Source organism: Lycorma delicatula, chromosome 7 (assembly GCF_047948215.1).
Source record: "Lycorma delicatula isolate Av1 chromosome 7, ASM4794821v1, whole genome shotgun sequence".
In the NCBI taxonomy this organism is placed as follows: Eukaryota; Metazoa; Arthropoda; class Insecta; order Hemiptera; family Fulgoridae; genus Lycorma; species Lycorma delicatula.
The window spans coordinates 84,621,601-84,639,721 of record NC_134461.1 but is presented as its reverse complement, the minus strand read 5'-3'; the positions used below and the strand labels follow the sequence as shown (position 1 = coordinate 84,639,721).

The window sequence follows — 18,121 nt, the reverse complement described above, 5'->3', positions numbered from 1 at the left end:
GTTTACTACTAGACAGCCCAGTGGGCAAGTACTAGTACTGTAATAAAATAATTTTTTCACTCACTTCTAAAATGTTGCACTAAAGGTGCACAATAAATCTACAGAAAGTTTTAATTGATTCATTTATAACAAATTCTCTTCTGAATTTCTAGAAGGTGAAATTTGACATTTCCAAAAGAATATCAAGGGAAGGAAATTGTTTTTAATTACAAACTCCTGAGGGCTAAATATAATTTGAATTGAAGGATACAAATAAAATCTTTCACAAAAATTGCAACATTCTACAAAATACCAAAAGTTTTCTCTTTGAACTATAAATAAAAGAGTAAACCTGGATCAAGTTGAAATTCATAATCCAAAATTGTGTAAAAACTAGAATTTTATTTGGTAAGTGACTCACCATACCTCAATCATTTTTAGATTTTCCTTGTAATCTTCCCTAAAAAGATTATCATTTTTGTCTAAGAGGAACAAATAATTGTTATGATAATCAATAAGTTTATTATTTTTGTCTTTGTAAGACAATAGTAGTTTTACAAGTGTTTAAATTGAGAGAATGAAAAGTTTATAAGTTCGCTTACAGTAAAATAATGAGTAGTAAGAAAATCATTCTTTTTTCACATGGCAAACAAATGACAGAGTTTCTTTTGACAACTTGGAAAGCAAGCCTCTTCTCATTCACATGTTACAATTAGGGAGATGCTGAAAATGCTTTTGTGGAATGCCAGCAGAGTCACCAACAGCACAGCAGAATAATGCCATTTTGCTGAGGACCTCAAATAGAAGTGATACTGTTCTCACCTTAAACCAGATAAAATATTGGCCCTTCACAACTACTTTATAGGACAGACAGTAGAGAGAATAGATTCACATGTGTGCCTCACTAGCAGCACAACTCAGATCCCTGTCCAGATGTATAATGCACTGAAAGTACACATTTAGAGGATTTATTAGAACAGACCTGTGTTCAGCTAGAATATTAAAGCACAGAGTACCAACTGACAGCGCCTACAACTGAATTCAGTGAAGACCTAGATACCTTATGGGTTAATTGTCAAGTATTCATAATATTTCAAGTTGATGGGCAACTTGAACTCCCAACATCTTTAATATTTTTATTTCAATGTAGAATTTACAATTGATATTATACAAGATATTACTCTTGAGTATCTAAAGCATCTGAATAATCTTCAGGGAAGTAATATAACCACAAAACTTATAAAATAATAGAATATCATTACATTATTTTATAATTAAATTTAAATGAAAAAAAATTGTACGCTGATAAGTTTAGTTTACCTACATTTAGAGATTTGTAGTAGAGTTGTAAAACCAGCTAATTGCTATTGTAATTTTAACAGCTATCTGTCAATATCTTGGCTAATAACTTTAATTCTAGCTATTTTTTTCAGGTTATATCTTTTAATTCTTTATTTAATATACTTTAGCGTTTCCTAAAAATTTCCTTTTTGCACTAGAAAAATGAACATATGACCATCACCCAGAATGATTGTATTATATTCTTATTTTCATTTTCTGCAGAAAACCTGTATTAAAATTTGTTTAAATTGTAAAAAAATTAATTTTAAAATCTCTGAAATTCATAATTCTGCCTATCTTTGCCCAAGTTCAATAGTTTTAAATGTTGTTGTCTAGCTTCAACCACGTTATTTAATGATCTACATGTCGATTAGGCATTTGAAATGCCCACTCATATCAGCTATAATAGTCAGTCGAGACTGCAAGTCCTCGATATTCCAATTCTAATGGTATTAAAAATCCTTCAAACAACAGAAATCATCGAAAATATCAACTCAGACCTCTCATCAGTTTTAGTTGAGTTGAGAGCAATAGCTCTACAGTCTTATATGTTAAAAGTCAGTGAACTGAAAAAGGTTCCACAAGACAACACTCTATCATATCCATGTACTTCTGGATGTAGATCTCTTGAATGCACAATTGACCGTAACAAATTATGTTATGTATTTTTTGGGAATTCTGCTGCATCTGAAATCAGAAATGTGATTCCACAGGTTTTGAAAAATTCACTCTTTTTGCCGATCTTGGCAAAAAACTATGATGTTTGGTGATTTTGAATGATTTAGCTTTTGTTTTGAAGGCTACATAGTTTCACATTTTAGTTGTTTTCTGTCTCATAATTATTATTGCACTCAGAACTGTCCAAGCATACTAAATTTTAAGTGTAATATTTTCAAAAGATTTAGATTTTTAATTTTTTTCAAAAGATACACAAATGATAGCTGAATTATATATAATCTTTAACTTAAGATAAAGGATTAAAAATGGTAAAGAGTTTGAAATACTATTAAGGATATTTTTAACTTGATAATGTATTTCATGCCAAATAAGTAACAATGACATCCTCCAAAAGCGATAGAAAAGAAACTATCTCAAGCATACTCCACAACTGTCAACACAGAGTGAACCTTAAAGTTAGAATTATAATAACAAATGTATACAGTGCCAAATAATAAAAGAATCAATAACATAATTTTTTGATAATGCGTATATGAAATAATAAAAGAATCAATAACATAATTTTTTGATAATGCTTATATGAATTTTTTTTAAATGGGTAATAAATTTACATTTTTTATTATTTAAATTGTTGTCACAAAGTCCAAAAAATTAACATTACAGATTATTGAACACAAAAAATGCATTCATGAAGAGCAGTTAGACTGTGTGTAGTCAAAATGCCAATATAGTTCAGTGCTACAGTTATACATTTCTAATCCTGTGATAGCTGTCTCTATTCCAGCTCAAACCCATGAACATTTTTAATTCAACAAGTAGATCCAGAGGCATCCTAAGTATAATTTAAAGTTAAAGCTGGTCAGGCACGAAAGGTGCCACACTGTCCCCTTGGACGCCACTGTATGAAAAAGGATGTCTACAAATTCATCCCTTCATATGTCCACGAGTTAGAATCTTTAGTGCGAGATATTTTAAGTTTTAATTATCAAATATATATAAAACTGATGAATAGTTAACATTATATACTTTCTTGTAATCTCTCGATACTCAAATGAAAATTCCATGCAAGTTTAAAATTGATTTTCTTGTTACAGATTTTTCATTTTCATCCAATGCTTTCCTTAACTGTTTCTTCATATTCTCTTTCAATTTTCTTAATGCCTCTGATCCCTGCTTTTTCAATAATTTTTTGCTTTATTTTCTCCAATTTCCTAAATAAAATACGTCGTTACAATCAGTTGCTTAGCAGCTGATTTTCAAAGTCGAATCCTAATAAAAGCTAATTGCTTTTATATGGATTGAATACTAGACAGTGGATATCAGTCTAATTCAGTGGTTGGGGGTTCAATTAACCACATATCTCAGGAATGGTCAGTCAGAGTATGTACAAGACTACAACTCGTTGACATGTCATACATATCATCCTCATCTCATCCGGTCATGCGGCAGTCTCTTATTGTTCACTAGTTTAACCGATTGCAATGTGTACATTAGCAAACATAAAAAATGACTAATAAGATGAATTATTTCATGACAATGTTTTACAACTTTTTATATGTTCCCATGTTCCGATTTTGGTTGTTAACAAACTCAACTGAGATTTTGGGTGGAGTTATTTTTAGGGAAAAATTTGAAAGTGATTGGTACAAAATTATGGTGGTTATTATGTCCACGAAAGTAAAATATATAAATATACATATGTAAACTTTTGAGCTGACAGTGATTTTAGGGTCTGGGAGATATGAAACACGAAGATATGTCAAAATTTTTCGGAAGTTAAATCATGGTGCCCATTACAATAGGTAGCTTTCTTATGAAATCTACTAATAAAATCTGAATAACATAACCAACTATCTAATAAAGATTAGACATTTTTTTCATTTTATTGAAATATGTATAAAAGCCTGATTAAGATAAAGCCAGGATAACAGTTTTAACTAGTATGATGGCTGCTTTAAAAAAAAAAAGATCATCTTGAGGACTCCGATTCCTGACTAATAGTTGTACATAAACCTAATAGACTAAGTACCATTTTGGTAAAACTGGGTCTCAGTATCTCTCCCTCAAAAATGAGCAATAGATAATCAAATTCTAACCTTTTTGTATAAAAAACAATTTTATTCCCTCAACAATTTTACAATTATTAAAACAATTTTATAATTATTTCTGTGCAATACGCTGACTTATAAGAAAGAACCCCCATTAAGAAGGACTGTTGATTAAAAGAGTTAATAACTTATGGTATTCTGGATAAGTTTATAAGTTAAACAAATAAAACCTAACAAAGTAAAAGTTAGTGATTATTATTTTTTTTTTTTATAAATTTGTGACACTGGAAATCTCCAGACATCTTGTGCAAATTTGATTCAGAGTCTGTAAACACCGCATCCCTTGCTCGTGTAATTTTAGTATACCTGAAACTTGAAAATAAATGAATTATGATATCTAGATGAACCCCAAAAAAAAATGGTGGCTGGTTAGTTATTAGTGTTAAACTATAACTGGTTCAGCTGAATCGTGCACTATCAATCTTCTGCATGGAAAACTAATGCTTAAACCATCAATGACACATATGCACACAGGTGATGCCAATAATGAACATAAACATAAAGTGAGATATATCCTTACTGGAGATAGGGCAAATGTATTAAAAAAAAAGTCACCTGGGCAATAATAAAAAAAGCAAAATATATTAATTATTGTAAAAGCTAAGTTTATTTTTAGATAAACAGCCAGAGAAAAATAGATTTATCAAAACACAAAATTTAATTCAATCATGGTTTAAACATATGAGAAAATCAGAATTTCCTGAGCTGCTTAAACTGATATTAATAGACAAGAAATTTTAAGTTCGATATCCATTGTAAATCTAAACAGATTAATTCATTAGCAGAGATTATTTTTTAAAATAATTTTCACCATATTCAATGTAAAAAGTAAATTAGATTAGATGATGTACAACATTAAATGAAAATATGAGAGATCTTATCGTGCTTCATCAAACTTTAATGGCAACTTTCAGGATAAAAATGTAATCGCATAGATTATATAATCCTTGATCAATGATGATTTGGTACATGCATTGACCAGAACTCAAAACTTCAGAACAAATGGCTCATGATTTTGTCCCTTGCCTGGTGGTCTTTTCTGAAAATTTTCTGTGTTAAGTGATTTAGAACTACAGAGAGCATCTTTATTTGTGGCATTGCATTGCTTTATAATAGTGCTTGGATGCTGCACAAACCTAATAACTCATATCTTACTGGGAACAAATGGATCTACAATTTAGTTCTTAGTGATTTTTATCTGCTTTTCATTTGAAGAGCTTCCTTTCCAAGGTGGCTATATTCTATGAAAATGGAATATTGTTATGATAAATGTGTCTATAAAAATGAAAACTGTCTAAGAAGTTAAAGGTATGGCTGATAAAATAAACATTTTTAATTTTTTTTTTCTGTTAATAGTCAATTAGTTACTTTTTGCATACAATTTGAATGCTAAAGATTGATTCTGATATTGCTATAATTCCGTATAGAACAATGGTGAATAGAAGTTTAAATAAATATGAAAAAAAATTTAAAAACTCAAAATCTTTATAAACAATAATTAAATGAATGTATACAACTGTAACTTAATAACTAAATAAAATTTCTTATTTATTTAAAATACCCCTTTATTATTATTTGTCATAATTTTGTTTAAAAATACAGTTGTTCATAATTTCTGTTAATATTTAGGATGTCTACTACTTGCCTATGTCTTATATGTAACATTCAATAATGTGATTCATAAAAATATATTTTTTTAAGTCCATAATTTTAACACAAAGTAAAAAAAAATCAACTGATCTAAAAACATCAATTAATGCAACAATCAACAAATATTTGTATAATTTTTTTTATGTTTCCTTTTAACAAAAGTAGTATTCTCAGGAGTAAACATGTAATACTGCATTAGTAAATATACAAACATCTGGAAAAACAAACTCTACATAACAGCAAACAGAAAATAAAATACTTTAAATGTTCATTATGATTTATAAAGATATAATATTTATTTTTCATATTGACTGCATTTAAGGTTTACAAAAATATCTTAGTAATAAAAATTTGTACTTTCACTATCTGAATGCCACTTAAAGTTTTGTTTCTACTTGAAAATTAACAAATCACTATCTTCTGCATTTTCATAACTTGGCAAATTAAATCTTACAACTTTCCTTGTATGTCTAAAGAATAAGACAGAACTCTCAACATTCCCGCTTCAAATGGTTAATATCAATTTTTTACATCTATTTCTTTCTAAAATGTGTTTTATTATTATTTTATTCTCTCTGCTTTACTTCCATTTTTTGTTATTAAATGTTTTTAATAGTCTTCTTTTTTCTGTTAAGCCTATGGAACCACCGTAAGGTATTACTTCAGAGGATGAATAAGTTCTGTCTCAAAATTTGATTACATACATTTTTGAATTTCAATAAGAAAACAATTATGAGAAAATAGTTAACATGCTCTTTTTTTTGGCTAATCAGGTAAAAATATTAAGTGGTGGTTATTTGTCTCTCCCTTCAAAAAAAGAAAGAAAAACCGATTAAATTATATTACAATTTATCAATTCTATACCAATCACGGTGTTTTTTATTTTTATCTTAAATATACATCTATTCAAAAATGTACTATTTCTATAGTTAAAGTTTTCACCGAATGTAATTTAGAACTTGGTAATGCAGTTATATAAACAAATCTGCTAAATTACAGAATTGAATCATAAATGTGATAGGCTCTTCTTAGGTCCATTTGGATGAATCTATGTTGGAAAGTTATAATCATTTCAGAGAGATCCATTCATTCAATTAATTATTAGATAATTATAGAATAACAAATTTACTAGCTACAATAAAAAGTAAGGTGTGGTTAATATACAAAAATAATAAATAATTAAAATATCTCTTTTTTAAATACAGGACTTGATGGATGGACAGAATGGATAGGTAAATAAAATTGAGATTTTTTATTACTAAATAAACCTTCAGTGAAAAAAATCTAACAGATAACTCACATTTTATTTGCATAATTCCACGTCCTAAGCAAATTCAGTGATGCAAAATTGTTGATCAACAACATGCTATTCCCATCTGGGCAAAAATCATTCTCATTAAGAGATTACGGCAGTAGAGTAGGCACTCTAGAGAGAAAACCCCTAATTCAAAGTTCTCCTCTGGGAGAGGTTGTTCATCTCATACCGCATTTCTCTCAGGGTAAATTGTCTGCTCTCACTATCCACATCTTTTTAAATACATTGAGCTTTTCTTCCCTATTTTCAGTTCTACAATGTAGGCTGTAAACTTTACAGCCAACACATTCTTGGTGTGATATGGAGGACCATACATAATATTGGAGACAGCAGCATCCTAGTACCCCGAAGGAATAAAACTAAACCTCCTTATCTCTCCTAAAATATTAACTAATAATTTTTTGTAGTTTTGTGTAAATTAGAAATTTTGTTTCCATTACACGACTTTTACTTTTTTTTCAGGTAGAAAGTTTAATAGATAGACTACCAAAATAAAGTTAATATAGCAGAAGATATTAAATTTTGGCTACTAATTAACATTTGTATCTTTTTTAAACCTTTAAACAGGAAAAGTATTTAATAAGAAAGAAACATTTTTAAATGTGACTTCTGAATCAACTGTTGTGATTATTAATTTGAAATACTGTTAATACCCATACACGATAAATACTTATTTTTCTTATATTTGGTTAATTTCAGGGATAAATTTGGTTATAGGCCAAAGGAGCTATTTAAAAAGATTCTATACAGATTAAAATTTAAAAAGTTCTAACAAAAAATATGACTACTGTTATGGCAATAGGCTAAATACTGGCAGGGATGGCTGAGGTACGACTAAAGCTGTCCACTACACGGAGCATCTCACTCTTCAAGAAATAAAAAAAGCTAAACACAGAAACATGAAATATAATTTTATGTATTGCCTGTATTGACATAAAGTTACATCTTGTTTAATCCTGCAGTGCATGCGTACGCGGTATTTACACCACATATTAGTTAAAATGATATAAATAGGTTTTAGGTTTTATGCACTTGTCTTTTGGACCTATGTTATTCATTAGTTATGTGATTAGCCATCATAATGGACTAGAACACAAGCTGTGAGGAATGAAATTGTCAAGACGGAAGCGAAGTAAGTGAATGTGATCTATGCACTCCTGACCAGCAGTGTTTACACAACTAAACAAGCAGTCATGTAAATAAAATTCCATCTTGTTTTTACCTAGTGCCTACATTCTCTTTCCTTATTTTCTTATATTAATTTGTTAATTCCTATCTATCTCTAAAATTTAATAGTTTCATTTCTTTAAATATTATTCTCTATTCCTTCATTATGGCTGTGAATTTTACTTGTTCGAGAGTTTTTTCTGTTGATTTATTATTCCTGTGTTGTTTTTATTCCTTCTTGTTTTCATTCTAATCCTTTTTTCAAGATTGTTATTTACTTCCATTCTTTTTAACAGAATCAAGATCATCGTTATTGCACAGATTATGATATCAATCGCATTCTGAATGAGTTAGATGAAGAAAAGCAAGAAGTTTTTGATGACAGAAATGATCCCGACTCTGCTACTGCAAGTGATTGAAGAACACAATTATAATAGCAACACTGAGCAATTACTGGTAGAAGAGGAAAATAATCAACCTCCTAAAGAGGAGAGTAAGCAAAATTTCCAGTTATTTTTAGGTAAAGATCTAGAAACTATATGAGTAAATAATCACGTGGCTCTTCCATCAAAAACAGAAAATAAAAATGTCGTTAAGGTATTTCCTGGGCCTACTCGAAATAGCAGAAATGTTAAAAACTAAAAAAGGCTACATTTTTGAAATTTATTTCTCCTGAATATATTGACAAAACTGTTGAATATACAAATAAATACACTCAGATAAAGGCCATCAACACTGAGGCTTATAGACGAGAAAGAGATTGCAAGTTTACTGATAGTGCTTTATTAGGAGCCCTTTTCTTAATTTCAACAACAAAATCCAGTGTGCTGATGTTCATGAACTGTGGGCTGGGTAGCAGCATGATTTTACTTCATGCTGTGATGAGTTTGAACAGATTTTTATGTTTACTCCGGTTGTTACATTTTACAAACTGGAAAATAGCGTGAACAAATTGATAAACTGGCAGTAACTTAAGACTTAAAATTCTCTAAGTAAGTAGTAAGTAAATACTCTTCTACTTAAAACTCAATTACTTATGTAACACGGACAAACGTGTGTACCGCAGGGTTAAAAGCTATGCAATATTGTTGCTCAATGCATTTTTTTTGACTTAATAAAGAATGACTTACTTTTCATCAAAATTGCATCCTTATGAATTTGCCTAGTTTTAATGTATTATTATTTTTTGTCCTCATTTTGCTTGACATAGAGAATTACAAAATCAGTAAAACTTTGTAAACTATTATGAAACTTTAAACTTTTATATATGCACAGTGAAAAGAAGTAAGAGTTCTTTCATACAACTGATAGTGCCAAGTTTTACATCCTTTTGTTACTCTCCAGGATTGGATTTTTCTGGAACGTTAATCATCAAATGCTTTAATGATAATTTTAATCTTTTTTGTTATTCTTTATACAAAGTTATGTTTCAAAATTAATAATGATTAACTTACTTTTAGCTGGAGCTGATCGATTTATTTCCCTAACCCTCTTTCACTGTGTTGCAAGTAGTCATTTAACAATGCATTTATATTCTGAATCGTTAACACTATGATTGCAATTAGCAAGAAAAAATCTTATTTTATTGTTTTATATTTATAATTCTGAATTAAAATTTAACAAAAGCAATTAAATATCTATAATAATTTATGATACCATGTCTACTGTTTACATACATCAACCAACTAGTGAACTTCATCAATGTAAAAAAATAATATTTTCAACTATTGTATCATAGTTGCAAAACACAATACGCAACATGAAGTTGACAGCTATTTAAACTTCCACTATATATAATGAGAATAATTGGTTTGGCAAAATGTGATTAAAAAATACAATTAAGTTAATCCTCATACGATCTGTCATCACTTTTCACTGAAAACAAGTGCACCAACTTTGAAAGTTAAAGAGTTGAAATACACAAATGTCTATTTTATGTTAAACGTACATGAGATTATTTATAACTTTCAGCAATATGAGTAAAGCTTGTTCAGTCTTATTTAACATCAGTTAATATAAGACTCATACATTACATATATTCATTTATTTAATTTTGTTACTATGAATGTACATTCATTTAATACTAAAACAAAACTAATGTAAAATGACAATAACTCAGAATAACAATAAAACATAGGGTATAGAAATATGAGAATATCTTACAAGCATATATGGTAATTATAATCATTAAAACTTAATGAAACCATTTTATAAAATCAGGTACAAACAGCTGAAAGCAACTGCGATGCTAATACATAAGTAATAACAATAGTGTGAAATAAGAGGAACTGAATAATATACTAATTATTATTTATAAAATTTCAACCAGTTTTTCCCGTAATTTCAATTGCTGTTGTTGACCAAATAATAGTTTAAACAATTTACGCTGGTGAGATTCATGTTCAAGTTGTTTGGCACGCTGTTGTCCAAGTTTTATTATGTTATTTGGTACACCAGCAAGACGAGCTGCGTTAAATCCATATGATTTTGGACATGCACCTTCTGCAAATTTATACAGAAATGTGACCATTTCTTGATTATTACCTTCGACTTCTTCATCAGTTTCAGCCATACATGACTGAAACAAAAATATACATAAATAAATAAAAAATGAAAAGAAAGAAAACAATTAATAAAGAGGCAATTAATTCTTTCATTATTTAATTTCACATCAGTATAAACAAAAAATAAATAAATAAAAAAAACAAACCCACACGATAATCGCTACCATTTCTGCAATTAGAAATGCAGAACTTTTTTTGTTTGATCAATTTGTTTATAAATATTGCCTTAAAAATAGTGAGTTTTGTGAAAAATTTTGGGTATTCAATTTATTGTAGCCTCAAAAAACAAAATTAAAAGAATTGAGAAACATTATTTTACACTTCTTGGTGTGCATTTTAAAATTGTTTTGTTTTTATTTAAAATATTTATAAATATAAAAATGACAAACTATATTTCACTCTATAATGAGGAGATTATCTCTAAAGTAAAGATCATTTCATTGTAAAAAAAAATTATTCTGAAAACTTTATAAATATTTTTTATTTCTCTTAAACTACATACCTTATACTACTTCTCTGTATAATCACCACATTTATCGTAGTGACACACCAGCTTCAATATACCCTCATCGTATTCTTCTGCCACCAGTCCATTTACAGCCACTGATTAACAGCATTTTTAAGTTCATTTTCACCTGCGAATTGCTTACCACTCAAAAATTCTTTCAATTTCCCAAACAATGGTAATGAGAAGAAGCTAAGTTGGACTATATGCTGGGTGATCGTAAATTTCCCATACAAATGTCCTCAGTAAATCACATGTTGGACCCGCAACATGTGGATGTACAATATTGGTCTGACTTTGATACAGACAAAAGGGTGCGAGGGAATGGGTTACTGACAAGAGATTTTTTTTGCTTCAATAAGATAATCAAAAATTTTTTTTTATAAAATCTGGTATGATATATTACTTATAAAATAAGTAAAATATTTTTGAAATATTTTTATATCACGAAACAGACAGCATTTCCATGAAAAATTTAACAACTGAAATTATTTTTTCATTATATAAGAAAATTTGGGACTGCTAGCAGCCCAGAAATGTGTACATGATTGGCTTGAACAGGATTATATTATGTCAACTGTGATGGGCTAATACTGATAAAAATTGAACAATAACAAACTATCTACTCAGCAATCAAAATGCTTACAGGTTTATCTGTTTGTTTGCTTTAACAGTTGAGTAATATATAAATATTAAAATCATTGAACAATTAAAAGTAGATGTGTATTTATTTAACACTTTCAAAATTAAAAATATTATACTCAAATTGCAATTACAACTACATAATTTTAAGACTATTTCTTCCCATAAGTTACTACTCATATTTGTAAGCTAGGTTACTAATAGTTGGTTTACTATTTATAAATCTCTGTTTAAAAGTAGTTAATTATGCTGCAAAGAGTTAAATTTTAGTAAGAAAATGAATATAAAATCTCTTTTTCTGTTAAAAAAAACAAAATATAAAAATAAAAAGTACTGCTTACCATATGTCCAAGTTTAACAGCTTTAAAATGTTTAAAATCTTCAACCAAGGAATGATAATGAGTTGAGAATAATGTTCTACATTTCATAGTAGTTAATTCTCTCAAAACTGATGCTGCAATAGCAGTTCCATCATATGTTGAAGTTCCACGACCTGAAATCATAAAAACAAAATTTTCATTTTTAAACATATTCGTTTAAAAGTATTCATTCTCAACATAATCACAATACAAAAAAGCATTTAAAAAACTTAAAACAGAAAAATGTTGATAACTAAAAAATAAATCAATTTATAACGTTTTTTTATTTTTAATAAAACAATTTTTATATATACTGGGTGTTTATAAAAGAACTCCTTGTTTCCAAAAAATTGTAATCAAATAATGGAATTGGTTAAAAGCATCCAGTTTTCATATTTATGTTCGTTATGTTATTAAGTTTTTCATCACAGTTGACACCACTGTGTGACCTTCACTGCAGATGCAATCAGAAATCTGTCTCAGTCATGAAGATGCTGCAGCAGAAAGTTCAGTGCATGATTAGATTCATTGAAACAAGATCAGTTATCACAGTTCAGCATAATTATTGATGTGAATATGGCAGTGCCACACCTACGAATAAAACAATACTCCAGTGGTTTAATCAGTTTAAGGAAATAGGCAGTGTATTACAGAAGTCACCAGGCAGGAGTCCATATCTAAACAGAATATGGAACAGATCCTAGCTCTTGTATGTATAGCCTGAAAAATCATTAACAAGGCATAGTTTAGAATTAGGAATACCTATATCTACAGTGTATAAAAGTAAATTATGTACATAAGGGGCTTAAACTATGTGCATATAAGGTACAAATTTTTCATAAAATCAAACCCAACAACATAGTGTAAAGAATGGAGTTTGCAGCTTTAATGCTTAATAACACTGATAAAAATGAGGACTACTTGAAAAATGTCAAGTTTTCAAACGAGGCGATATTTCACATTAATAAACAGGATTTGGGGATCAGAGCCACTGCATGAAATTATCAAACATCAGCGTGACTATCCCAAAGTCAATGTTAGGTATGAACTGATGAATGACCGTATTGGGGGCATGTTCATTTTTGTAGAAAGCACAATTAATGGAGATTTTTCTGTGATATAATCAAACTTTACATCTTTCCACAGATTGACAATACTAAGAAAAATAATTAATTTTCTATAGTTAGACAGCACTCGGCCACATTACAGCAACCGTGTTTATATTGCATTAAACATTCAGTTTCGAAACCGGTGGATTAGAAGAGGAAGGCCGATCACACGGCCACCAAGGAGCTCAGACATGACCCCATCAGATTTCTTTTTGTAGGGGCAAGAGAAAAACATTGCTTATTCAGAAAAAATCTGTGACATCAACCACATATGGAAGAGGATTATTGCAGCAGTAGCAACCATTACACCAACATGGTGGCGAGTATGTGGGAAGACCTGGATTACCATCTGGACTTGTGCAGGGTAACGAAAAGCGCACATATCAAAGTGTATTAAATACCAGAAAAAACTTCAAAATTTACCCTTTCAGAATATATACTCATGTAAGTAATATTTTAAATAAATTGGTGTTTAGATAATACTTGAAACCAAGAAGTTCTTTTATAAACATTCTGTATTAAAATGCAGTAGTACTTTACCAAGTTCATCAATTAAAACAAGTGAATGTTTAGTAGCGTGTTTCAATATAGCTGATGTTTCAGATAATTCCATAAAGAATGTACTTTCACCAGACATTATATCATCATTAGCACCTAATCTTGTGAATATTCTATCTACTGGATTAAGAAATACAGAAGTAGCAGGAACATGGCAACCCTAAAAAAAATTAACATATTAATACCCAATTAATCAACAATATTTTGAAACAATCAAAGCAATGTAAACTATGTTTTATAAAAATTAATTACAAAACATGTAAAATACATAGTTGATATGAAAATAGTTACATATGCTGGAAATTAAAAACTCAGACCAATTGACTTAATGCCAACATACTTACCACATCACTAAACAAGTTGTAAAAAAAATGTAACAATATGTGCATTCAAAAGTATGTCAGGAAGATGCTTCCAAAACTTTATAAAAGCAAAGTTAAAACTCACATTTTTAAGTCAGTTAACAATTTTAATGTTTTATATACACATACTTTTTTTCATAAAAATATACATTAAAAAAAAGGAAGAAATCAATGATATAATTTGTTTATAACTTTTAATTTTTTTATGTGAAAGCTATCAAGAATTAAAAGTTTAGTTGGGAACAGAGAAGAAATGGGTCCACGAGACCTATCTCAATTCAGATGATCATGACGAATTTCATTATGGCTTGCACACTCACATTAATTTAAACTAAATAGAATCTTGTCTGATAACAATCGGTAGCAAGAGAAATATGAATCTTGTACAGTGTATGTTTACTCTGTAGATTGATGAAATATATTTTTTGGTTTAGCAAACTATCTAACAATCAATTCTAATTTGAAAAAGGCTTTTTCTGTATCAATTTTTGTTTAATGTTAGAAGCAATTTAGTTTAACTGAAAACACTCATGTAAATTCAGAAAAAATAAAATGTCTACATAGCTTTTGAAACTACATACATAATATTTTTTAGTAAGGCTTATATAATAATAAGGCAGGTACATAAAAATAAGAAAACAACAGATTGAAATAACATGACACCTTAATATTTTACACTTAAAACTTCTAAGTGAACATCCAGAATCAATTATCACTGATGGCTCAAATTCCATCACATATTGCAGCTGCGAGTATTCACAATTATTTTTCAGAATTTTGTTAAGTGGATTTAAATCCACTCTGTAATGTGGATTTCAAGAGCTTCTTGTGGACTGTTAGCTGCAAAACACCTGAACAGAATGTGCTCTAGTGATTCATCCTTGCTGTAGCCTCCACAACCCAAGGAATCCTTTAAGTGAAATCGGAGGAGGTTCTGGCCAGTAACAATGTGGATGATGCAAACTCTAGCCATAAATGTGGCAATTGCCCTTATCACATTCTGGTATAGTGCCAGATAAGTAAGTTCTTGTTGAATTTCATATAGATGTTAATATATGAAAACATTATCTTTACTACTTTTACTCAGGAATATCTGATTGCATGACCTAGAAACTCAAAATTTATAAAAGGTGGTGAATTATGGTCTTCTCCTTTGCCATTTAGCTCCTGCCCCCACTGTACTGATTTATTCAATGAAAATAAATTTAGCATGCATGATAACTAAACCCTATTCTCTCTTATGGCAGACTATTTCAGGACAAAAAACAGTATTTAAGAACTAAGTATAAGAACTCATACAATTAATTTTCTTGCTACTGAAAGGCTTATATATTTGTATTATAAGCAATTAAAATTAAACAAAATAAAATTATCTAAAAAAAAATCCGAATTTGCTTTCAATCAGAGATTGATTTTCAATTGATAGACAGGCAAAACTCTTAAAAATATCTGTAATTTAATAAATGAGATAATGATTGATTTGCTATTTTCCTGGATTCTCTTAAGTCCACAGAATTATAAGTTTATTACTTTTTTCTTTTCTTTTTTTTTTGGACTGCCAATTCATTTATAAAATAATTAATTAAATTTAATTAATAATGCTTATTAACTAAATTTCTGTATTAAATAATTTCATTAAAAATTGCAAATTCTGACAAGTCTTATATTCAGTTACTGAATAATAGTTTCTTTGTATTAAAAATATAATTCAATTGGATCCAATACTTTTAATGTAATAAAAATTATGGTAAATGGTTGTTTTAGTAGAATTTGGTTATATAAAGGCCTAACAAAGCAATGCTTAAAAATAATTACCTTTTGACAAGGTAAAATACTTACCTTGACATTGGAATACAAAAAACTACCAAAAAGGCTGTGATGAATTTAGATGGGTTGGTTTTAAAAAATACAATTAACTATTAGATGTAAATAAAATTTTTAAAAATCAGTTAACATATATGGGTCAATCCATTTGAAGTGACCAATGGTAGTTTTGCTTGACCAATTCAAAGAAAACTGAAACTTACCAACTTGTTTCCTACATGTCTCAGGACCATAAAACTATCTATTTTTCTTTTAATTTTTTATTTAAGCAGTTTACCTGTGGCGGCCATTTTTGTTATGGTGTGCACACCTGGTTTTGTGATTATAAGGGTTTACAGAGAAAATCAGAACTAAAAAATTATTGGTCCTAGAAGGATGAAACAAAAAGCAATTTATTCATATTTTCTCAAGGTAAAAGATTGGTCCTGTGATTTATTTACCTATCTCTCTTCTTACTATGAGAAAATTACCAATAAAGTTGAACATGAAAAACTGTAAAAAATTTCACTTTTGGTAACTTTTTTCAAGAGGCAGGGATGGCATACACAGTTTGAATTATTTTTTTATATGTAGGTATATGTTAGTAGTTTTACCATAAGTAACATTAATGGTGATATACTTACCCCTAAATGTTTATGAATCTTTTATGATGGGGCTGGTGATAAAAATCTCAAATGTGCACGACTTACAGTGTTTTTGGAGATGTTTATGACAAGCAAAAAGGTTTCTTGGGTATTGTACTAATAAAAAGTTATAACTTCTCAAAAATCACTTTGTCTTCTTGGCACTTTAATATTTTTATACTTATTACTATAGTTGAAATAGACTTTTTTGAGCCACTAAACTGCAGCGTTAATGTAATTAACACTAAACAGGCGCTTGAAATAATTTCCAGTCGTCAGGAAAATTCATGTTGCAACATGCTCATTTATGCTTGTTGTATCATTTAGTGTTGCATTTACAGATGGTCAATGTGATATTAGTCAGTGACCTATTCACATCTTTACCGAATGTCTCAAACTTCATCCTGTGTTTGGAAGTATTTATTAAATAAATAAGTTTAACTTAATAATATTATATTTGCAAATTTTAAAATTACTTAAATTTTTACATTATTTTCAAGTAATTTCACATAAAACAATGGAAGTACAATGTTCTATAAGAATTTATGTGAATGAAGAGTGTCATAAAACGTTTATGGTACAGTGCCAAAAGAACCCATTAAAATTTGTGAATTTAGTGATGAACACCAACTTATTTTTTTATGCATTAATTCTGACGCCACTAGAGTTGTTTGTAAATATCATGAAAAAGAGTTTTTGTCAAAATTCAGTTAACTGTATGGGACAGTTCTGTTGTGACCCTTTGAGAATTCATAAAAATACAGTTAAGAAAAACTTAAGACAAATAACATTAGAGCAAGCTCTTTAGGAACAAATTTTTCCAAATTTAGATTTAGTTCTTGGAAAGTATCTTTGTGTTAACTGTATCAAAAGTATTTTTTCTCAGCAGGACAAAAACCCATATAAATGCAAAGACCAAGAGCAACAAATTGTCTCACATAACAATATTGAATTGGATGCTACTTGTAGCATTTTGGGTACATTACCTCCATCAAAATTGAAAAAATGAAGCATAGATATCAAAGGTCATTGGCATTAAAATTTAAAATAAATAAGGTATCTGAAAAATAATAAACTTACTTTCACTGGTACAAAAAAAGGCTGTTTCACTGAAGAATAATTAAAATTTTGCTACAATTTATTTTTTCTTCGATAGTGTTTAAAATAAACCAAAATAAAAATGAATTCTTGAAAAAAGATGTAGGCTACTCATTGAAATCTCAGTTTGGGTGAGTTTTATAAGGATTTTTAAATCAAAATTGTATTAGGTAGCTGGTTAAGTTATCATTAAATTACGACTTATCACTAATAATTTAAAAAAAGCTATTTTATAAATA

General features: G+C 28.9%; 1 protein-coding gene across 1 annotated transcript in view; it reads right to left on the bottom strand.

The window, feature by feature from the left end:
- Positions 1-5,610: 5,610 nt before the first annotated feature.
- Positions 5,611-18,121, bottom strand: part of Msh6 (DNA mismatch repair protein Msh6) — a 68,599-nt gene continuing 56,088 nt past the window's right edge. The window contains exons 21-23 of the mRNA XM_075370645.1: positions 13,958-14,135; positions 12,291-12,442; positions 5,611-10,816 (exon numbers count right to left, since the gene is read on the bottom strand). Coding sequence (XP_075226760.1) covers positions 10,550-10,816; positions 12,291-12,442; positions 13,958-14,135 — 597 coding nt within the window. The 3' untranslated portion in view covers positions 5,611-10,549. The remainder of the gene's footprint in view (positions 10,817-12,290; positions 12,443-13,957; positions 14,136-18,121) is intronic.